Source organism: Rattus norvegicus, chromosome 14, assembly GCF_021556685.1.
Source record: "Rattus norvegicus strain SHRSP/BbbUtx chromosome 14, alternate assembly SHRSP_T2T, whole genome shotgun sequence".
NCBI lineage: Eukaryota > Metazoa > Chordata > Mammalia > Rodentia > Muridae > Rattus > Rattus norvegicus.
The window spans coordinates 109019670-109043478 of NC_141547.1; the positions used below are offsets into that span (position 1 = coordinate 109019670).

At 37.3% G+C, this 23809-nt stretch overlaps 2 protein-coding genes across 14 annotated transcripts in view; one reads left to right on the forward strand and one right to left on the reverse strand.

Moving 5' to 3' along the window:
* Asb3 (ankyrin repeat and SOCS box-containing 3) overlaps positions 1 to 23809 on the forward strand; it is a 101678-nt gene that overhangs the window by 21144 nt on the left and 56725 nt on the right. For 5 of the 12 annotated variants that reach the window (NM_001108864.1, XM_087583990.1, XM_087583991.1 and 2 more), the window contains 1 exon segment: positions 17832 to 18040. In NM_001108864.1, coding sequence (NP_001102334.1) covers positions 17845 to 18040 — 196 coding nt within the window. In that variant the 5' untranslated portion in view covers positions 17832 to 17844. 12 annotated transcript variants of the gene reach the window in all.
* Chac2 (ChaC glutathione specific gamma-glutamylcyclotransferase 2) lies at positions 6059 to 13565 on the reverse strand. Of its 2 annotated transcripts, NM_001025016.1 has the most exons (3): positions 13349 to 13487; positions 8582 to 8617; positions 6059 to 7097 (listed from the first exon to the last, which is right to left on the reverse strand). In NM_001025016.1, exons 1-3 carry the CDS (start codon positions 13481 to 13483, stop codon positions 6732 to 6734), a joined length of 537 nt encoding a protein of 178 aa, NP_001020187.1. In that variant the 5' UTR covers positions 13484 to 13487; the 3' UTR covers positions 6059 to 6731. The 2 variants fall into 2 exon arrangements, with proteins under 2 accessions (NP_001020187.1, XP_087440038.1); XM_087583912.1 differs by lacking the exon at positions 8582 to 8617 and having other exon boundaries at positions 13349 to 13565.

The following is a 23809-nucleotide window of genomic DNA, read 5'->3' on the forward strand; positions in this document are numbered from 1 at the left end:
TTGGTCGGCCTTTCGTTTGGTCTCTGCTCCATTCCTGCATTTCTTTCAGGCAGGATAAATTTTGGGTCGAAAGTTTTGTGGGTGGGTTTGCATCCTTATCCTTCCACTGGGAGTCCTGCCTGGCTACAGGAGGTGGCCTCTTCAGGTTTTGTGTCCCTGCTACTAGACATCTTGGCTAAATCTTCAGCACTGAGTCCTGGGAGCTTCCCCTATCCCATATCTCTGAGACTTCCTAATAATTTTCCCCTCCCCACCACCCCAGGCAGCTGCAGATTTCCATTCATTCTTTTTGTCCACTAGGACTATCTCCTGTTTCTCTCCACACCTGATTTTTGCCTCTCTATTCCCCACTCCCTCTTCTCCCTCCCCACTCCCCAAATTCCCTTCCTCCTTCTGCCTCCTATCTCCTTCTTAAGTGTTATTCAAGCATCCTTTCTTGGGCCTTCCTTGTTTAATTTCTTTGGGTCTGTGGGGTGTATCATGGGTATTCTGTTCTTTATGGTTAATATCCACTTACAAATGAGTACATACATGCATGTCCTTTTGAGTCTGGATTAAGTCATTCAAAACGATCTTTTCTAGCCCAATTTTTTTGCCTGCAAAATTCATGATGTCCTTGTTTTTAATAGCTGTATAGTATTCCATTGTGTAAATGAACCACTGTCAGAAGCCATCTACGTGAGGCTAAGGCTGGCAGGTGGCCTTCCTGGAGGTGGCTTTTGCATGGCTTACGATGAATAAGCTCTATGATGCAAGGAACCATAGAGACTTCATTCTAGGTTTGCTGCTTGCAGCTAATATGCCTTTCCTGTTATTGTTAAATATTATGTTACAATCACTAGGTATTAGCCCACACTGTTGAACAGATTTCTGCAGATCAGCGAAGATGTACTGTCTTGTAGTGATGCTGTATAGACATATAGATAATTTCTTAATTCTTAATGATGATCCTATAAGAATTTATCAGATCATACTAATAATTATTAAGTCCTTTATCATAGGACTATTATAAAAGCCTTCTCTGATAGGAATTCTGCAATGAACTCTGCTAGTCTTCAACTGTCATGAGTTAATTGCTTCTGAGATAGAATTTAGAACATATCTCAAGAGGTAATAAAACGATTAACCAAAGGTCATAAACGGGGACTAATGGTTTACTATAGATGCAAGGATAGAAGATAAAATATTGACTGGACTTATCTGTACAAAACTTCGATAACTTAGTCACAAAACTTATGTAGAGCTAGTGACAGAAAATTAATGTTTAGCCAGATAATTAATTACTCTTAATTGAAAACACGTGTAAACATCTCTGTTGTAAACCTCTTATTCAATTTATGATTTGAATTTATGTTTGAACTTTTAGTGAACTTTTGTAAAAAAAAAAAAAAAGGATACTTGAAAAAAACATGTGATCTACTCCCCCAAGAAAGGTAGAAAAACAAAGGATGATTACATTGCATGACATTATTGTTACATCAGAGCCAGAGTAGAGAGCAAGATTAGGAGGAAGGACAACAGAGTAGACTAACTTAAAAAATTAAAAGGGAACTTAGTCGTTAAGAGCAATACAACAGAAATACAGAGAGAAAGAGGGACAAAGAAGAAGCTGCAGAGAGCAGGAAGAAAGAGCAGGCAGGCTTCTCCCAGCCATGGGACAGAACAGGTCTTTTTTTTTTTTTTTTTTAACAGCAAGGCAGGCTTAGTCTTATTAAAGAGGAGAAAGCTTTTTCTTACCTAACTTGGGCTTAATTCATTTAGCAATAAAAGGGTAGATAGAAGCTTTTTGGAAGAAAACTTCCCTAACCTAAAGAGATGGCCATAAATGTACAAGAAGTTTACAGAACACCAAATAGATTGGACCAAAAAGGGAAATCCTCCTGTCATATAGTAATCAAAATACTAAATGCACAGAACAAAGAAAGGATATTAAAAGCTGCAAGGGAAACAGGCCAAGTAACGTATAATAGCACATCTATTAGAATTATACTCAACTTTTCAACAGAGTTGAAAGTTCAAAGGGCCTGGACATCTAGATATTTTATGGTCTCTAAGAGACCATAGATGTCAGCCCATACTACTATACCTAGGTATATACTTTCAGTCACTGTAGATAGAGAAAACAAGTTATACCATGACAAAACCAAATTTAAACAATATCTATCTATAAATCCAGCCCTACAGAAGATACTGGAAGGAAACTCTAACCCGAGGAGGTTAATTACAACCTCCCAAAAATCCTTACCGGACATAAATAATTTCACACTAACAAAACCAAAAGAAGGGAAGTGTGCACATACCTGCATGTACCTCCCCCCATCTCACACTATCACCACCTACCTCAAAATAACAGTAATTAACAATCAGGTCTTTAATATTGCTCAACATCAATGGACTCAATTCCCCAATAAAGAGACACAGACTATCAAAATGGATGAGAAAACAGGATCCACCATACTGGTGCATACAAGAAACATAACTCAACATCCAACATAAACATTACCTCAGAGCAGAGGGCAGGAGAAAGGTTTTTCAAGAAAAAGGTCCCAAGGAGCAAGCTGGAGTAGCCACTCTAAAATCTAATAAAATATATGTTCAACCAAAATTAATTAAAAGAGATGGAGAAGGATACACTTCATACTAATCAAAGGAAAAATCCACCAATACTGATGACTCAAATTCAGAATATCTGTACCCTAAATGAAAGGGTATCCACATTTGTAAAAGAAACATTACTAAGATTAAGTCACACATGAACAATAGGAGACTAAACCCAGGATAACTAAAACAATCCTGTACAATAAAAGAACTTCTAGAGGTATCACCATTCCTGATTTCAAACCGTACTAAGGAGCAATAGAAATAAGAACCCCATGGTATTAGAATAAAAATAGACAGGTTTTATCAGAGGAATTGAATGGAAGAACCAGAAGGAAATCCACACACTTAATGGACACTTGATTTTTGGCAAAGAAGCCAAAACTCTACCATGGAAAAAAAGAAAGCATATTTAACAAATGGTGCTGGTCCAACTGGATGTCTACATGTGGAAGAAGGTAAATAGATCCATATCTACTACCTTGAACAAAACTCAAATTCAAATGGATCAAAGACCTCAACATAAAACCATATACACTAAATCTGCAAGAACAGAAAGTAGGGGATAGCTTTGAATTCATTGGCACAGGAGACAACTTTCTGAACAGAACACCAACATCTCAGGCTCTTAGAGTAACAATTAATAAATGAGGCCTCATGGAACTGAAAAGCTTCTGTATGTCAAAGGACACTGTCAAAAGGACAATATAGCAGCCTACAAATGGGAGATTATTTTCACTAACTCCATACCTGACAGATCTGACTTCCAAAAATATATAAAGAACTCAAGGAAACTAGACATCAAGAAACCGAATAACCCAATTAAAAACAGGGTACAGATCTTAACAAAATTTTCAACAGAGGAATCTCTAATGGCTGAGGACAATTTAAATGTATAACATCCTTAGCCATCAGGGAAATGGAAATCAAAGTGACTCTAAGATTCTATCTTACAACCATCAGAATGTCTAAGATCAAAAATTCAAGCCTCAAAAACTCAACACCTGCTTGTGAGGATGTGGAGCATGGGGAACACTTCTCCAGTGCTGGTGGGAGTGCAAACTTGTACAACTTTGGAAATCAATTTGGTGGTTTCTCAGAAAACTGAGAATGGAATTACCTCAAGACTCAGCTATACCTGTCACTTTAATGTTTCAAACCTTATTTTTAATGATGGTTCTTAATGCTTTAATCTCCCTTGTAGCCCACCACCCACCAAAGGAAGTGGAAAAGAAGGAATATAGGGAAGTGGACTTGCTTAGTTATTTGGAGCAGCTCCCATATGTGTTGCCTGGAAATCAGCAGTTCAGTTCACAGGTTAGCAGTCAGCAGCAGGCTCAATCCACTCACAAACACTTCACAGAAATATTAGCAGTCCTGTGTTTGCAGAGTCGGGAGAGCAAACAGGAATCAGCAGCCAGTGATGGCACAACTTAGCCAAGACAGCAGGAGGGGCCAGGAGTTGACACCAAGGCTGAGCCTCTTTCAGGGAAACAAAGATCGGCAAAGATGCAGGACCCACAAGCATTGCATAGCTAACTGTACCAGCAAGGCCAAGCTCTGTCTCTGTTACTCCATGAAGTCCTATTTATACCCTCCAAACATCACATGTCCTCCACGTACCTTGCCTCAGCATGGGTCTTGTCTCAGCATGTGCATTCAATCAGCCTGAGTCTGTGGAAACTGCAAGAAACTGTAGTATACCACCAGAATTTTGGGAGGGCGGGGGGCGGTACGGTACGTTTCTCTCTATGGAGTTCCAACTATGCAATGTAAGGTGAACCAGTACATGCATGTTGTTAGTAAACAATCCTTCATCACGTTTTCTTTTCACGTGCTTGCTTTAGCAGAACATCTCTCTACTGTGTCTGCTTCAGTGCAACGTTCCTTCACAATTTGCTTTAGCCTTTCACACCTTTGTCCACGTAAATGTAATGTTTCTTCATGTGTTTGCCCCGGCAAAACACCACCCAACCAACTTTCCAAAGAACCCTTAAGTTTCCACTTCATATACCATTTCTGGACATATACCTAAAAGAAGTCCCACCATCCTACAAAGACACTTGCTTAACTATATTCAAAACAGCTTTATTCATATTAGCCAGAAACTGGAAACAAACCTAGATGTCCTTCAACTAAGAATGGATGAAAACGTGGCACATTTACACAATGGAGTATGACTCAACCATTAAAAACAATGACATCATAAAATTTGCAGGCAAATGGATCAATCTAGAAAATATCATCCTGAGTGAGATAACCCAGACCCAGAAAGACAAACATGGTATGTACTCACAAGTAGATAATAGGATAGCTATGCTACAAACCACAGACCCAAAGAAGCTAAGTAACAAGGAGGGGCTAAGGGGGTATGCTTGAATCTCACTGAGAAGAGGAAATATGGGACTAGGTGGGAAAGGAGATGGGGAATGGGAATAGGAGGGACAAGTTTGAGAGAGCTCAGAGGGAGAAAGTCCTGGGAGAGAGAATGGATTGGGAAGGAGGCATCTCTTATGAGATAGGACAATGGAAACTCTCAGGAATCTATGAGGGTGACTCTTAGCAATGGGGGATATGAGTCTTGAACTGGCCATCTCTTGTAACCAGGCAAGGCTCTAATGGAAAGACTAGAACACCAACCCAGCCACAAAACCTCAGACCCTCAATTTTTCCTGCCAACAAGATATCCAGGGGTAAAATATGGAGCAGAATTTGAGGGAATGGCCAACTAATGTCTGTCAGCTTGAGACCCATGTCATGAGAGAACCCACTCCTGACCCGAGCCTAGCATAAATGAAATGTCATCAGAAAGGTTTTACCCAGCAACTGGTTGAAATTGATGCAGAGAGTCACAGCCAAACATTAAGTGGAGCTTGGGGAATCCTGTGGGAGAAGGAGAGGAAGGATTGGAGGAGCAAGAAGTGTCACAGACACCACAGGACAACCTGGGCACAATAGGGGCCCAACCAGAGAACATGTGGGGGACTAGGCCCTCTGCACATAGGTAATAGTTGTGCAACTGGTTCTTCATATGGGACTCCAAAAGTGGGAGCAGGGGCTCTTTGACTACACTGCATGGCTTTGAATCCCCCTCCCCTAATTAGGCTGCCTGGTCTATCCACAAAAGAAGATATGCCTCGTCTTACTACACTTGATATGCCAAGGCCAGGTGATATCCATGGGAGGCCCTTCCTTTTTCTGAGTAGGGGGAAGTGAGGTGAGAGGGAAGGACTGGGAGGAGAGAGAAGGGAAGCTGCAACTTCCCTTTTATATGGGGATGTAAAGTAAATAACCAATTTTAAAAAAAAGAAAAAAATCATGACTAACTTTATGAAATTAATAATTTAAGAATTAGCTTCCCGATTATGTAGCCACATAGTTGATGCTCCTATTTATGTGACAAGATATTAATAAGAAAAAAATATAGGATATAATCAGGAAATGATACTACTTAGAGAAATTATAATTATAAAATCTGTTTTTATTATGTTTCCACCAGAAAACCTATCTTTTATTTTAAAGTTTCATTATGAGATAAATACAAAGTAAATATCATTATCATTAGTGGATTGATATATGTATAGCTATGTAGAGTTTTTCTTTGTAATAAAATACCTTTTTACCCCAAAGGAGAAGAAAGCACATTATAATTCCAAAGGAACAATTTATATTAAAAAAAAATCCAATTTCTTTTGGTCTAAATCTGATCTTCATTTAACTCCAAGTAACGAGGAAATTAACAATCAGTGCTGGAACCTTACTTCTTACTATATATTTCTAATAACATTATTTTAAACTTATATACAACAAACCATGGTAACCATGTTTCTAATAGAAACAGGAAGTTAAGACCTGTATTTGTAATGAACAAATGTTGAAATGTCATATAATTAGGAAATCACTTGTACAACATGAATACTTTTTTTTTCCTTTATAAAAATCTTTTAAATATGTTTTAGGACACTTGCAAATAAATTGTAAATTTAGGTGATAGTTCAGTTACAATATTAAATAGTAATATCTTCAAGTAAGAATGTCTAAAACATACTGCTGTTCTGTACTGATGTTATTCTCTGAAGACTAGAACTCTTGCCTCTTTGGGGGAGTTGGTGACTGTGTGTGCAAATCAGGTTCTATTTTCCTTCTAAGCGTTCCTTTACTAATTTTTCCAAAGAGAAGAGATGCTCGTCTGCATCTTCTGGCACAAGTTTCCTAATAGAATCTGCAAGTTCAAAAAGATATTCTGTATTTCTTCCACTTGGACCAGCTGCATTAAAAATTTGTTCAGCAATGTCTTCCAGAGGTGCCGGTCCAAGATAGTTAGGATTGTCACATGTTCCAATGTAGAGCAAAACACTGAATGGTTTTGTTGTGGAATCTTTTGGATAAAAAATGACTGTTGTAGTTCTGTAGCCTCCTTTCTCTCTGAAGTCAAGGTATGTTTTTACTTCCTCTTCTTTCCCGACTGGTAGTTTGTAAGCAACACCCCATACACTGCCCTGTTGAAAAATGAAAAGAATATACTGTTTTGTATTTGTAAGGCTATCATAATATGTGAAGATAATTTTGTGACCCAAGATATCTTGTAATCTTAGAAGTCAATGAAGTTTTGTTTCCACATGTCTCAAAGGGGTAGATTGTAAACAATTAAGAAAAACAGCATTTAACATGCTGGTTTTAGTAAGTAAATAAAATGCTTCATTTTTAATAAATAATTGAAGCAAGCACAGCAAGTCCCTTCCATCAAAAGTTTATAGTAGATCTTATTTCTAAATTATTATCAAATGTTCATTGATCATTAAACTCTGTGGAAGCCATTTGCTCACTAGGAGTTACAGTCATTGGTTTGAGAATAAAGTACTTTTAGATGGCTTTCCCACTATAAACTCTTAGAATCATTTTGTAACCAAGACTGTATAATTAATGGTACCAATGGTTGCCTGATTCTTTTTTTTTTTTTTTAAATTTTTAGATAACTTCTAGCATTTTGAATAAGGCTGGCCTTTAGCCTTTCATTCTTCTGCCTGCTTGCTGATTATAGGCAGGTGGTAGTATTGGTGCTGCTTGATTTTTGTTTTGTATAGTTTTTCCCCCAACTTCAAAGAAACTGGGTACTACTGTCCATGAAGTTTTGAGTGCTTCAAACTCATTTCAAAATCACAAGTGCTGTTTATAAAATCAGTTAGAATTTTTTTTTTAACTGAAAAATACCTGATTCCGGGCAAGTTTCAAGAGTGCTTGAAGGATTCTATTTGATTCTTAGTCATAATCTGGCTGTATGGTGCCTGTTCCCATTACAATTAAAGAGGATCATAAAATTCTCCATCGTAAAAAGGAGATTACATATAATTTAGTTGTACTTGGTTGCTTTTTGAGTTCTGAGTGTAACTTTCCCATTGGTACAGAAAAGAAGCTGGGCAGTGGGTGGTGATGGTGCATGCCTTTAATCTAAGACAGTCAGGACTACACAAAGAACCCCTGTCCACCCCCAAACCACCGAACCCGAACAACTACACAAACCCCAAAACCTAGGTCAAACTCATGTTTTATCTGTTATAGAGTAGCTTGATCTTCTTGTACTACTCTTAACAGTGCCAGCAGGGCTGTATCTGACTCTTTTGCCTGCCTTTGGGACCCTTTTTCTCCTACTGGATTGCCCTGTAAGTCTTACTGCAACCTGATATGCCCTGTTTGGTTGAGATCCTTGGGATGCCTGTCCTTTTCTGAAGGGTAATGGAGGAGAGATAGATTGGAGGAAAGAGGATATGGGAGGAAATATGAGGGAGGGGAAACTGATTTAGATATTATATACATAAAATAAATAATTAAGTAAACAAACAAACCTCAAAAACCAATACAGAAAAGAGTTCTCGACTTAGTTTAATTCAAATTTTCTGTGATGACTAATAAAATTTCACTGATTATTAAAACACAGAGCTAACATTTTATTTAATTAGAACTATGTAAAAAAAAAATATCATACCCCAGGATCTTCAACAAGGGTCACAACTCTTCCAGGCTGTTTTGAAAAGGGTAGAAAAAAGTATTTTTTTCTGAATTAAAGTTCATTAAATCACTAAACATTAGCAACTTGTCATACAGTAAAACCCTACTACATCTAAGAAGCATTTTACTTAGGGAGTGGGTTAAAGCATTGCTAAGCCACACCTCTAACAGATCTGATTCTGTAGGTTTGACCCTGATAATAGTTATTTACAATAGCATGCCAGCTGGCTTAGTCAAACTCTTGGGTTCGTGTTTTCAGAACCTCTACTAGGCTATACTTAGGTCTTAGGTGTGAATGGATGAATGATTTTTACCTGTAGTTATGAGGTACCTTTATTTTTGTATTTATGCCACAGGGTGCTTCAAGGTGGCTGTTTTTAAACCCTCATAAATAAATGTTACATTGACTTATTTAGAGGCTAACACTAGATTGATCATTGTATCTGTCCTGTTTTTCCCTCTGAAGTGCATTATAGGCATGCACACCAAGCCTAGCTTAGAAAAAAACATTTTGTTTTTCTGTTTTTTTTTTTTGTTGTTTTTTTTTTTGTTTTTTTGTTTTGTTTTTTTGTTTTTTTTTGCTTCTTAAACTGTTCACTGTTCTTATACAAGACAGACTACGTGGCAGGACAAGTGCATTTTAATTAATTACATTTTTATTGATTAATCCTTGTTCTTTCAGATAGTCTTCAGTGTGTAGCCTGGGCTGGCCTAGAACTCACTATGAAACACAGGCTTGCCTTGAATTTCTGGTGAGCTTTCTGTCTCAGGTTCCTGGGACTGGTGTTTGTAGCAGAGGGTTCCCCTATGTAAGAGAGACAATTCAAAAAGATGACTGGAGATTGCATAGAGTCAGATTTGTAAAGTGAGAGGGCAGAGTTGAGGAAATGGAGGTACAGTTAGTAGTAGAAGTAAATAACTTGCCTATCTTGGACCTTGGACTTGAAAAACAAACAAAGGCAGACTTGAAGTTAGTGAAACAATGGAAACAAGAAACCACTAAAATGTGAGAAAAATTAGAAATTAAAACCTGTAGCACTTGGGTAGCAGGTGATTGATAGAAGTATTTTGGGAATATCAGATTGGTAAAATGCAGAGTGATTACAATAGAAGGAGGAAGAAATACCTTCAGTGAGAGTGACACATTTTGTATTTCAGTTCATTTCCCCTTCTGCCCAGCTGATCCAGTTCTTGATAGTTTTGTCTTTTAAAATTATATGTATGTATACCCCTCCCCCCATAGATAAGTAAATATTTGAAAAACTGTGTCTGTGTGGGGGCATGTGCATGTGAGGCCAGAAGAGGGCAGCAGATCCCCCTGGGAGCTGGAGTTAGATTGTGTTCTTGCTGTCCATTGTTAGACGCTGAGAACTGAACTTGGGTGCTGTGCAAGAACAGTATGAGACCCAAAGCCATCACTTTACCCCAATTTGGTTCTTTTCTATTATTTGGTTATCTCCTTAGAGATTTCTCTGCTTCTGATTTTAATTCCTCCTAGTCAAGAATAGCTTTCAGGCTTTAAATCTTTCAGGGTTGTTTATAGAATAAAACTAAAGGTGCTTTGCTAAACTAGGAAACATTCCTTCCCACTTTTCTCATTAAGGTATATTGACTTACTTAAAAGTCTTATTTATATAACTCTTACTGCCACATCTTTGAACATTTATATGTTCAAAACATATATTTAGAAACAGTATATGTTTCTTTTTTTTTAAATAAGGAAACAATGAAACTGAAGAAAAGGTTCTTTTCTTATTTTATTTTATTTTATTTTTTAAGATAGGGTCATGTGTAGCCCAGGCTTGCCAGCTATTCACAGTGTAGCTGAGAATAATCTAGAACTAACTTCTGATATACCACCTCTATCTCTTGAATGTAGGAGTGAGGTTTCCTCACACCCCAGTTCATGTGGTAGTAGGGTTAACATTAACTGAGCTACAAGTTGTCCCTTTCTTTCCCATCTTCATTTTTGAGATAAGACAGTGTCTTGCAGTATAGCCAAGGCTGGCCACAAAGTGGCAATCCCTCTTGCCTCAGCCTCCTGAATTCAGTGATTGCAAGTGTGCATCTGTGGCTAAGAAGAGGTCTTTCAAACTGAGTAGGATTAGAAGTTTTTTTATTAGTAAGTCATGATTGGTGTTTTTATTGGACAATGAGAAATGCTTTTAATCTAGAAAAGTTAAGGATTTAGCAAGTATTCCTGATTTTTTTCAAATTAAAATGATTTTTTTGCTAGGTGTGATGATATACATTTGTACTCTAGAGTACTTGGGAGGTGGAGAGAGGAGAATCAGGAATTCATGGTCATGTTTGCAATACAGCAAGTTTCAAACCAGCTTGGGCTATACAAGATTCTATAGCAAAGAAAACAAAATAAAACAAGCTTCCTTTTTTCTTTTTCTTTTCTTTCTTTTTTTTTTTTTTTGTTATAATTTTGGAGAAAAATTCCCTTAAGTCAAATCTTTGTTTTGTTGAGAAACAATCATTTTTGTTATACAGATATATACTTAAATAAATTTAGAAGCTAGGTATGGTGGCACAGGCCTTTAAACCCTGCATTTTGGGAGGCAGAGAAAGTTGGATCTCTGAGTTTGAGGTCAGCTTGGTCTACACAATGACTTCCATGCCAGCCAGGAATACATAGTGAGACTCTGTCTCTAAAAAGAAATAAAAAGAAACCTAGGAAGAAGTTAAAATCTAATGAAGAAATTAAAACAAACTATTTTCTCTACTATAGTATATGAAACAAGCCTTCCATCTGTATAGCTGATTTTCTTACAACTAACTTATTGGGTGCATACTTTTGTAAAAATACAGTTTATATCCTAAGAACTGAGTCATTCTAAGTGGCTGAATAGTTCTGGAATAGTCTTCTGTATTTTTGTCCAGATAGTTAACATTTAGACAAATGAATATCAAAATGTGAAGTCAAGTTAGGATGTTTTTTTCTAGTTCTTTAATAGAATACTATATTTGGAATATATTTAGTGCTAAATAGTTCCTTTAATTTTCTAGGATGGATTCTGTTGTTGTTTTGAAATGAAAGATGTAAAACTATTAGCCAATACAACTCCCTTTCTTAAGTCTTAGTAAGTTGAAGCACAAAGAAACATTGGCTTTTATATGTTATAGATCTCTGCTGGCATTAAAGGCATGTACCATTCATTATGCTGGGGTCTCTGGCCCTATTTTTTAAAAGTGATACACACATAAACAGCACTATCACCACCACCACCACCAGTGACAACAACAAAACCTGAAAACAAACTGTGGACTTTTGAAATATTGAATTGATTAGACAATTTCTTCCCAGCAGTCTGCTTGACAGTACACATATCTTAATGTGCTATGTAAGAAACATACCCTTTGATTGAGCCTAGGTAGCAAAATATGCAGTCATAACTACATAACTGCCCGCTTAATGTTTGGTCATTAAAATGAAAACTCAGATATATCTTGAAACCGATACCTACAAGGCATTTTATTTGCTTTAATTCTTTAATGTCTTAAATATTGTTTTATAATAGTCTTGGTAATTCTTTGGTTATGATGTTTCTGTTGGTGTAAATAACATTTGCCCTCCGTCTGGGTTCCAATACCTTAATGCTTAATTGACAAACTGTAGTTAGAATGGTTCTAACTCAGATGCTTTTTCCTGATTTAAAGCTTGTGTCTTTTGAGCAAGTATAAACTACTTCAGAACTATGATCTTTCCCTTCTAAAATCTTTTCTGATATCTGGCTTTCAGCATTTCAGAATATTATGCATTAGAGTATTTTTTAAAATGGTGCTGGGAATTGAACTCAGAGTCTTACATGTGGTAGGCAAGAACTACTAAGCTATAGCCCCAGCTCCTTTTTAATTTCTAAGTTTGATGTCCAAGCAGGTATTGAACTTGCGTTATTCTTTTGAATTACAAAGTTGTATCAGCAGACTAGGCTAATTTTAAGAGTATTTTAGAGAACACATAAGCATTCAAAATGTAGTACTCCAAAGGTTAGATGTTAACCAAACAAGTTACTAGTTACTTGATACTTGTTTTATTTATTTATTTCAGATTAGTTGTTTTGCAGCCAAGGCAAAACTGGTTTGATAAATAGCGAGCTGCTTCTAACACTCTGAACCCCTAGTGAGCTGAATGCCTTATATGACTGACCGAAAAACAGATCAAATGATTTGTATTTACATTAATAATTCAAGAGAACTATGGAGAAGGAACCACTAAAGTAATGGAGATTTTCACTGTATTACTCAAAATGAACTGCAAACCTCACATAACTTTGCTTATACCTCCCAATCAAAATAGTCACCACTGGCATAAAAATTGGAAATGACTTTAGGAACTAGTTCTTTTGTGATCTTAGGCATTTTAAAACTAAAACATTGGAAACATAAATTGGAAATTTACATGCACAGGTAAATTCAGACCAGTAAAAACCTGGTAAATGTAGACATATCAACGAATTTACACACTGACCATGTGGTGACATGAAAACTCAACTTTACTAATTTTCTGGGGCGGCAAAGGTTGCTAAAACAAGGGTGCCATCCTGGCCACTTCAGTCTTGGTCGAGCTCGTGTGTCTGTGCTTTCTGCTTTAGAAACTAATTACTGGCTTCTGAAGCGGCCTAAAGATCCCCAGTTCTGGAGAGAGGTAATGGCCAGTGGCCAGTGAAGTTGAGGAGAGCTTTATCCTCTTCCAGTTCTCTGCTGGGTAGGTGGGCATGCAGTGCTGGCTCCTTACCTTGCCGGGGACCCCGCGGTGGTCGGTGCTGCCTTGCCAGAAGCGCCGGCTGTAGTTTGTGATGTAACCAACCAGCTTGTCCTGGTAGGGGAAGTCCACCTTCCAAATGAGGGACCCATAACCAAACACCCACATCTTGCTGGACCGGCACCCGGACTTCAGAACGAGACTGCTGCGGAGGGGAGTAACCGGCTGCTAGGGCAGTGCCAGGTGCACTGGCCACGCCTGATGTGCTGCGCAAAGCACCCTGGGTTTTCAGATCTTCTACGGTGCGGGAGGGGTGGGAGTAGGGAATGGGAGGCAGGGGACTACATTACCCACAATTCTTTAGAAATTTATGGCGCTCGTGTTGGAGCAGCACCCCTCCCACCTTTTTTCCTAGTGAGACTAGGAAGAGGAGAAAAGGCAGGACGCCTGTCTTAAAGGGCACGGGTATGGTTACCACAGTTAGCACGTAGGTATTTTGTTGTGTTTTGAAAATTGGCCAGCTGCCCACATGTAACAGCAGCCAGAGTAGCAGATCCCGGAAGTATCTGTATGACCAAATACTTTGTCCTTTGCCTTTCAAATAGAAGCAGAAATTTTGCAACAGTTTTATGTCTGTGAAAAATCAACTGGATTCTAATGGAAGTTGCTTACAGGATTGGCGGGGTGGGGGTGGGGGTATGTCTGGGCCTAGGTATGGCGAAAGAGAGAGGTTTTTATACAGTTAGAGACCTCTGGAAGAGTCCACAGTGGACAAGACCATCTGAGAAGAGAGAGGGAAAGAGAAGATAAGAGAGGGGAACCAGGTGCAACAGCAAGAGGTTCAAAGGGGATTTGGTTAGATTATATAAGGAAGGGCCACTGGTAGAAGGGCAGTACAGCCCTTGAGCTGAAAGAGTTTGGAGTAGGGGCTGGGGTATGCCAGCAGGAGAGTCCTGAAACAGGTAAGGACTGAAAGATGCATGAAGTCAGTGTCTATTTTGATGTTAAATAGGCGCCTGGGCCATTTCCCCCACTTTTGAAACCTACCACATACTTAAACTTCCAAGAACAGTTCTCAATCTCTGTGGCTCAGAGAAGAGAAGGTCCGTTCTTCCATTACATATACTTCACCAATGGTTTTTACAATGTTGTATATAGAATCCTTTTCTCAGATGAATAGGTGCTGTTTTGTTTAATGAAAAACTTTGAGAATAATGCATATTCTTTACTGAACACTTAACTGGATGGTTGAGGAGGATTTTTATATTTAGTTTCAAATGTATTGTTTTTCCTGGATTTCCTTCTTAACTTTTAAGTTTTTTCATTGCCTCCCTATCAGGCAGTTCGAATCTTGCAGAACTATGGCAGGACATCTTAAATTTTAGGTAAAAACACTAGTGGGAAAATCTGTAGAATCACTGGTGACTATTGGGAAACATGTTTTCTTAGTCTTCCTTTGTGTTCTTTGTACTCTTAAGATTATAATTTATTAAAAAAAGATTATAATATATTGTATATTTTAATTTCTCAAAAATTGAAAATTAAGTGATATATACACACTCCCCATTCCCCAAAAGACCAGAGGGTTGGGGTTTTGTTCTTTGTCTTTGATTGGCACCGCACTGAAAAGCAAGCTAATGTCCTAAATGTTGCTATAGTGATATAAATAGTAAGGAAGCAAAACAATCTGCGTAAGTTGTTGGGATTTTTAAAATACATACTCTAGGGGAAGGTTCCTAACACTGAACTTATTTATATACAGGCTTTCGAAGGAGCTGTAGAGGTAACTACTGAAACTAGAAATTTTGGCTTGGATGTGCATTTTTCTGGAGAGAAACTTGTTTCATGCATCTCTCTGAGAGGTCAAACATTCTAAGAAATTGTAGCATCCGTTGAATTAGTGCTATTTCTCACTTCAGCCACCCTGGTTCTTTCTGGAGGTATAAGACTAGAAATGTTGGGTCCATTTGTGAGGATTTCTGTTTTTGATCTTTAGCATTGTAGAGGAGAATGCTAATACACATAAGTTCAGAGAGTATTTCTTGAAAAGCAGTCAACAAAAGCTGCTACAAAGAAAAGCTCAGCTTAAGAATAAGCACTCCTTTCCATAGTTTTTCTAAGTTGTGGTTTCACAATGCCTGGCATAATTATTTTTCCTAACCTCTTTGTTGTCATTTTTCTTAAATATCTTCCTCATTTGGAAAAATTCAGATACACAGAAAAGCTTATAAAAGTGTAACTACTATTCATGTACTTTCTCAGGTAAACTTGTCTTGAATATTTATTTACCAACAGTTAATGCATTTGGATTAAGTTGGATGTGTTATAACTTTTTACTACTAAATACTCTTATACATATCTTTTGAAATATAAGAAAATTATTAAAACTTAAATTATAAAATGTCTATCATATCCAAATTTCCTTAATTATCTTAAAATTGCTCTGGAGTCACTAGAGAATAGGTAGGTGTTGTAAAAGGTGATATCTTACACACAGCTTATGTTGACTAGTTGGTGTTAGAGATTGAAAGGAAGGCTGCTGTTCTTACAGCATATTTTATCTGGACTTGTTTTTCTTTTACAAAGCTCAGAGATATTACTAAGTCCTCTTTTTTTTTCAGGTTATTATATATTGTTCTGAATCCACTAACATTATTTGTAACGAAGAGAGAAGCCAGTATATTGGAAAGGGAATCATATCTACATATTTTTACCTAAATGGTGTTCTTTAAATATTTTCATAGTTGTATCCTTGTGTGTGTTTTCAGAATAGAAATATATTTTCCTTTATTAAACAAGCACACTTAATGCATTATCAGTATGTTATTTGTTTTCTTTTATGCATATAATTATTTTGGCAAAAAGTTAGCAAGGTTCAGCATAGGTTAGCATTTCAATATCCTCCAGTTTAGCCATAAGCTACCTCTGTAGTCTTATTTTTCTACTGCTGTTTGTTTATCTAATCCTTCTTCCAAAGTGAGCTGTTTTGCTTACTCATTGTGCCTTTCCCTTTGCTTACTCACCTCCTTTTTGTTTATAATTTTCCTTCTATCCAAGGTCTGCCTATTATGTAATTTTGAAATGTTCTCTTATGTATGGGACAAATCACATCCCTCATCAAGTAGAAGTAGATTTTAATTTATATGGTTTTTATTCTGTTTTACTTCCTATTATAATGTATATTTTCTGGGTTGGATCACATATTTATCCTTCCTATGAGGCTGCAAACAACTTGACATAGTATCTGTGTGACTCTATAGTCCTCATTGCTGATCACTTAACTGGTGTTTAAAAATTAACTGCTAATTGAAAATTATGTTTGTTTAGTAAGAAATATTCTTACTTATTCTAATGGAGCATTTGACCTGATGAGATTAACTTATTCATAGCTGACATTAGAAATTTGCTTGTTGGGGCTGGGGACTTAGCTCAGTGGTAGAGCGCTTACCTAGGAAGCGCAAGGCCCTGGGTTTGGTCCCCAGCTCCGAAAAAAAAGAACCAAAAAAAAAAAAAAAAAAAGAAATTTGCTTGTTATAGAATGAACTTCTGCAGTTACAGTTTTAAGTTTTATTTTAAAGGTGACCATGAATAAGTTTAAATTTATGAAAGTTTAAATTTATAATTAAATCTATTTTATGCTTGTTTTTAATGTCTTTCCTTAAACTTTTTCTTTTTTGATAAATTGCTTAGAATATGGTTCTAGAAAGTTTGTGTTTTTTTTTTTTATCAGTATTGGACTAGATATGCTTGCATTTTCTGACAACTCTCCTTCCCCAAGGGCCATTAGAAAACTAAAAAGTGGGATGAGAATGGGACTGAGAAGGTTACTCCTTGGGACATCAGGATTCCCCAAGACTCCTGAATCTCAGATCAACATATGTGACAACATATGTTTGCAAGTCTTATACTGAGCTCTGTGTTGGGCTTTGCTTGCTGGAGAACATGAAATGAGCTGTGAAGGGAGGTGAGGTGGTAATGTTTGTGTATGAAGGCTGCTATCTGTTGGTTTTGCTGGTTTCATTCACTTGGACATTTTCAAAGATGGAGCTCCTGAGTGTTTTATCCCCTTCTGGAAAGGAGCAACAAGAGTAGGAAAATATCTCTACTTATCCTTGTTTTCCTCTAACACCATTCCCTCCTTCCTTTTTATTTTAAAAGACATTTTGAGGTTTAACTGTATCCTACAAAGAGTAGTAAGATGGGATTACAAGTGGTGGTCTGCTCTTAGCAGTAGACTCTGTGCTTTAGTGTGCTGTGATTAGGTAGCCTGCTGGAAAGATCTGATAGACATTTTCAGAGGGAGAAAGCTAGAACAGTAAAAACTCCCTTGATATTTTAAATAATATTGCTAGGAACTGATGTGAGAGATGTACGGGTTGGATTATATCCGTGTGGTATAAGAGTTTCTCTAATTTTCTCATGTGAGAAATACAAGACAGGTCTACTGTGGTGGTCTAATATCTAGTTCAGTGTTATTTTACTGACTACAGCACTGTCTTCCTGTCTTGTTTTATAGACTGATCAAAAAGATGGATTTTACAGAGGCTTATTCAGACACATGTTCTACAGTTGGACTTGCTGCCAGAGAAGGCAATGTTAAAATTTTAAGGAAACTGCTCAAAAAAGGTCGAAGTGTGGATGTTGCTGATAACAGGGGATGGATGCCAATTCATGAAGCAGCTTATCACAATGCTGTAGAATGTTTGCAGATGTTAATTCATACAGGTAAAGTAAATGCAAGCTATGGGAGGCTGTATATATAAACTAAAATAGGAAAATGGGAGAATGGTAATAAGTGATTTGTTTTCTGTAGTCCTAAAATAAGTACCTCTCCTATTAAGGATGCTAAGATGGTATTCCATCTAGACATCTATCAATATTGCCCTTTATACTGGAAGTGTTTATACTTTACTTATTCTATATTTATTTATTACATACTTTTTAATTTGTGTGCGTGAGGAATGCATATACTATCCTATGCCTATGGAGTTCAGAGGGAGGGAGTCAGTTCTCCCCTTTCATCATGTAGGTTCTGGGGATTAAATTTAGCTTATCAGTCTTGGCAGCAAGCATCCTTACCCACTAAGCTATTTCACTGGCTTGCTTATTTATTTATTTATTTATTTATTTATTTATTTATTTATTTAGAGACAGAGTCTTACTGTAGCTCTGTAGCTCTGGGTAGTCTGGAACTCAGAGATTTGCTTGCCTGCTTCACCTGAGTGCTAGGATTAAAGGCATCCACCACTGTACCTAGTGTCTTTGTTTATTTTTATTAATTATGCTAGGTGATATGTAAGAGTAGCCTGCCGTTTTAACTGTATTTGGAAATTACTCAGGCTATAGATTCTCTCTCCCTCTCCCTCTTTTGGCCTGGAAAAGGAAATAAACAACAGGCATTAATTTTTATTTGCATTAATCTTTTTGAAAACTAAAATTTGTATTTATATATATATCAGTGCTTTGCTTGCATACCCATGTGCATGCCTGGCGCTCTCAGTGGTCAGAAGAGAAAGTTGTATCCCATGGAATTAGAGACACAGAGGGTTATAAGCCATTGTCTTGATAGTGGGAACTAAACCTGGGCTCTCTTAAAGGGCAACAAGTTCTCTTATCCACTGAGCCATCTATCCAGCCCCTAATCTTTAAAAAAACAACACAACACACTTCTCATTATCCTTATTTTTGAGAATTTTTTTAATTAATTGGACTTTATATTTGCAGTACAGCATGGACCAGAGTACCTCTCTCTATAGTGCTTGTTATGTTGTGAGGAAAGACAGATAATAAATACAGAAAAAACATTAAGCAGGATTATTTCACTTTTGAGGAAATAAAGCCCATGTGGTATTGTACATGTTTTCCTAACTTTACATACTGAATGCTCAAAGCTTGAACAGTGCTATAGTCAGCTTGAACTATACTTGGCAGCAGTTTTTACTCTGAAGGAGTTACAGGTAGTAATCTGTTGCCTGATGTGGATACTAGGAACTAAACTCAGGTCTCTTATAAGAGGTGTGTGCTCTTAGCCCCTGAGCTATCTATTTAGACTCTGCACATTAATTTTTGAGGCAGAATCTCTCAATGAACTTAGAGCTTATTGATTAGGCTAGGCTATTTGGCCAGTAAGTTTTAGAGTTCATTCTGTGGTGGACAAGGAAACATCAGTGCTGTCATTCCAAACTTGGTCTTCATGCTGGTGTAGCAAACACTTTTACTAACTGAGCTTTGTCCCAGTGCCAAGATAGCCTATTGTAAAATGAAGATGGGTGATTGAGGCCCAGGGTTATGGATTTAAGTTGCACTCAGTAACATGTTTCTTTGCAGATGTGGTTTCATGTTAAGATTATAGGTTCTATGAAGTTGATGGACTAATTAAACATTGTGATTTTGGCATGCTGGAATGTTACAGATAGACAAAATTATCTAGGACTATCTTTAGTTTTTAAAAATAATATCCATTTATCAACCCCCCACATCTGTATCTGGGCTATCATCCTTTTAGCTACTGGGTAAAAGTTTTGGAGGCTACTAATGTAATAGGCTGTTAGCTTGCAGAAACCCAAAGATAAGAATGTCATCAGTTAACATCTAAAACCGGTAGTGAGCATTTTCTGTCTTTCTGTAATCCAAATATCTGATATTTTCACCAATGTATTTGGAAAATATGTTCGTGTATGATATGCTTTTGGTCTATGAATATAAAAGTTCATGTGCCTGTTTTCATACTTGAACAAGGTAACCTGAATCCATGTCTCCAGACCATGGTCATTGATATTTGGCTCAAAATATCTCTTATTCCCATTGACACAAGGGCTGTATTTTGCATTGATAAAGCTTGATAATGTAATCTGTTTGACACAGGCTTTTCTGACTTTTATGAATCACTCTTTTGGGATTTGGCCTTACCAAACTTAGCTCAATTTAATCAGTCTTCTACCAAGAACTATGTAGTTTTGTTTTTCCTCTTAGTTGTCAGTAAAACTCAGAATAGTTTGCTACCTATCACTGTAGTAAGTGATAATAATAAGTCAAGTTATTATTCATAAGTGAAACTATACCTGTGTCAACAGATGTTTGGCTTACTCTTGTCACTGCTACATAGATGGCTGACCCAATTCCAGCTCACATGGTCCCAGCTCTCAGGTATAACCAAGAACTCACAAGGTTTATGGAAGATGTATGTAATCACAGTGTTTGCCATTAGGGAGTCTTTCATGCTTCCTTTGTTCAAAGTTTAGTAAGTATGAGGCACAGAAACTACTCTGCCTTCAATAGAAAAATGAGCAGAAGCTAAGGCATAGAGAGCTGAGACATTTTCAAGTAGCATTCTCATCAGGAAAGGAAGAAAGTCAGAGTAATAGTTGAGTTCATTACAAAACTAAAAGTTTCCTTTGGTAAAATTTACACAGTGATGTGAGGAAGCAAATTAATCATTGAAACATCAAACCAATTTATATTGGGTTCAGATAGGCTAACCTTGAACTCAGATTCATTTTGTTTTAGCCTATCTAGTACTAGAATTGCAAGTGTACAGCCTTTTACCTGGCTGAACTCTTTTTTAAGTTATCGTTGAATCTGTTTGTATGTTCATGTGTTGGCATGTGTGTGCATGATGTATGTTTGAGAGGGTGAGCGTACAATGGTGCATGCGTGGCAGTAGACAACTTTGTGTAGTTGGTTCTCTCTTTCCACCTTTATGTGGATGCCAAGTATAGAACTCAGGTTGCAAGGCTTATGTTTCTAGTGCTTTTGACCACTGAGCCAGCTCACTGAAAACCTTAGAATGATATTTTGATGCTTTTACTATATTTATAGCAACTTTTTAGTACATAAATAGCAAAGTGATTGCATATCTACCTGTGTTTATTGTTTCATAAAATTCAAATTGTACTCATAATTCCATTGAGACTCACTAAAAATTAGGTCATCTATCCTTGTTTCATAGTTATTGAATCTGAGTCATAGAGAATTTAAGTAGCCTGCCTAAAGTGTAATCCAAATTATAACTGGCAAAGCCAGGATTGTAGCCTAACTCTTCTAATTCCAAATCTTCTAACTCTTAATGTTACCTTTTTGAACCAGTGTTTTGGGGTTTTGTTTTGTTTTTTATTAGAACTTTTATCCAAGTCACTGTCTAAACAGAATTCTTTTCAGTGTTCTAGTAAGTTAGTACAGAGAACATCCCACGATGACACTAACTGGTTGCCAAGGGCACTCCACTGAGTCACTTGGTGCAAACTTGTTTCCCCCTTTACTTCTGCTATAAGGATAGACAGTAATGTAAGGTGCAAAGTGAAGTACACAATGCTAGGGGAGCTGGGTCTGTGGATCCAGCTTAATAGAGATCCAAACTCATTATTAGGATAAGTTCTGTTCTATTCACAGGAAGTAAGCTCAAGTGACACAACTTAAAATTTTAGGCTGAAGAGTAATCAGCTTCCAGAGCACTGATCATCCTTTCTTGAACACACACAAAGCAGAGCCTTGGAATTTGATTACCAGCTCCACGTCTTCTAACTCTGACTTCATTTTTGATTCCTCTCACAAGAGAAGCTACTCTGCAGAAGAAAACTTGAATCACATTGAAGAGTTTCTTTCTATAGAGATACAGAGTTTCATATTTCTAGAACAAATGAGATTTCCCAAAGGAAATGGAAGCTATCCAGTTGTTTCTCTTTTAGTTTTATGCCATTAATTCTTGTATGAAATTCTGAAATGTTGGTTCTTCATACTTTCCTCTGTAACTTTGTGGTCAGTGTTATGAAATCACTGTCAGGTTCTTCATCTTTTTCATCCAAAGTTTGATTGAAGATCAAGTTTGAAGGTCCTAGCACAGGAGCTAGTGACTTTGTTAGTCTCCATTCCAAGTCTACAGAGCCCATATCTTTCTAAAGGCATGCTGGTTACTCTTTCTGCTCTGGCAAATGCACAGAGTGAACTTCAAATGTTCACATTCAGATGATATTTCCTTTAAGTTTCTGCAGCATTAGTGATTTGCACAGAGTTCATAGAAACTGTATCCACTCGAGCAGAGACACTTTGTTCATGATGGCAGTGAGAGCCAGCTTAGTTTTATATGAGTAAGATTTTGCATGCATACAGCATATTGAACATAAAGACCACTCACAGGGTTTGTGTTTTGTGAAATATTCATTAAATAGTTAAATACTGTTGGAAGTGAGGATGCCAGGGCCTCAATGATGTTTGTCCTGGAAGCTGACCAGGTGAATATCACAACCTGTGTAAGTGTACCAATGAAGACACACCTTAAACATAATAATGTCTATAATAGTACTTTGATTCACCTTTACTTTTACATGCAGTCTCAAGATACCTTCCAAGTCTTTTTCCAGGCATAAAATAGATAGGAAGCCTATTGCCTATCTGTTTGATCCGTATAAGCAGAAAAATTCTCAAATAAATGAAAGATAGGCTACTTTGGATAGTGGCAAAAGGCAGTCTTGGCCAGTGAATCAATTTCCAGATTTGAGCCAGTTTGTAGATCCAGAACCCCTTTAATGAAGAGGTGGCCAGGTTCCCTAAGGAAGGATCTTGATAAGACATCTAAAAGTTTTGCTGTTAGCCTTTCTCCAGTTTTTTCCCAGAGAAACCTATGGCCTTTTACAAGGGTAACTGTACACGGGGGGAAAGGAAATAATAAGACTTTCTGAAGTCTGTTGGATATTGGTTCTGAATTAACACTGATCTCAGGAGATACCAAGAAATATTGTGGCCTTCCAGTTAAAGTAGGGGCTTATGGAAGGCAGGTGATTAATGGAGTTTTGCCTGATGTCTGACTCACAGTAGGTTCAGTAGGTCCCCAAACACATCCTGTGGTCATTTCCCCAGTTCCAGAATGTATAATTGGGATAGATATACTAAGAAGTTGCCAGAATTCTCACATTGATACCCTGACCTGTGGAGTGAGGGCTATTATATTTGGAAAGGCTAAATGGAAACCTTTAGAGTTGCCTTTGCCAAAGGAAATAGTGAATCAAAAACAATATTGTATTCCTGGAGGAATTGCAGGAAGTACTGCCACCATCAAGAACTTGAAAGTCACAGGGTGGTGGTTCCCACCACATCTCCCATTAACTCTGCTACCTGGCCAGTCCAGAAGTCAGATGGATCATGAAGAATGACAGTTGACTATAGAAAACTAAATCAGGTAATAACTCCTATTGCAGCTGCTGTACCAGATGTAGTTTTGTTACTTGAGCAAATTAACACATCTCCCAGTACCTGGTATACAGCTATTGATCTAGCAAATGCCTTCTTTCCAGTACCTGTCCATAAGGGCCACCAGAAGCAATTTGCTTTCAGTTGGCAGGGCCAGCAGCAGTATACTTTTACAGTTTTGCCTCAAGGATATATTAACTCTCCTGACCTATGTCATAACTTAGAAGGGATCTTGTTTGTACCAAGTGAGTAGGAAGTAGCAACCACTTTGGACTCATTGGTAACATATGTGTGTATCAGAGGATGGGAAAT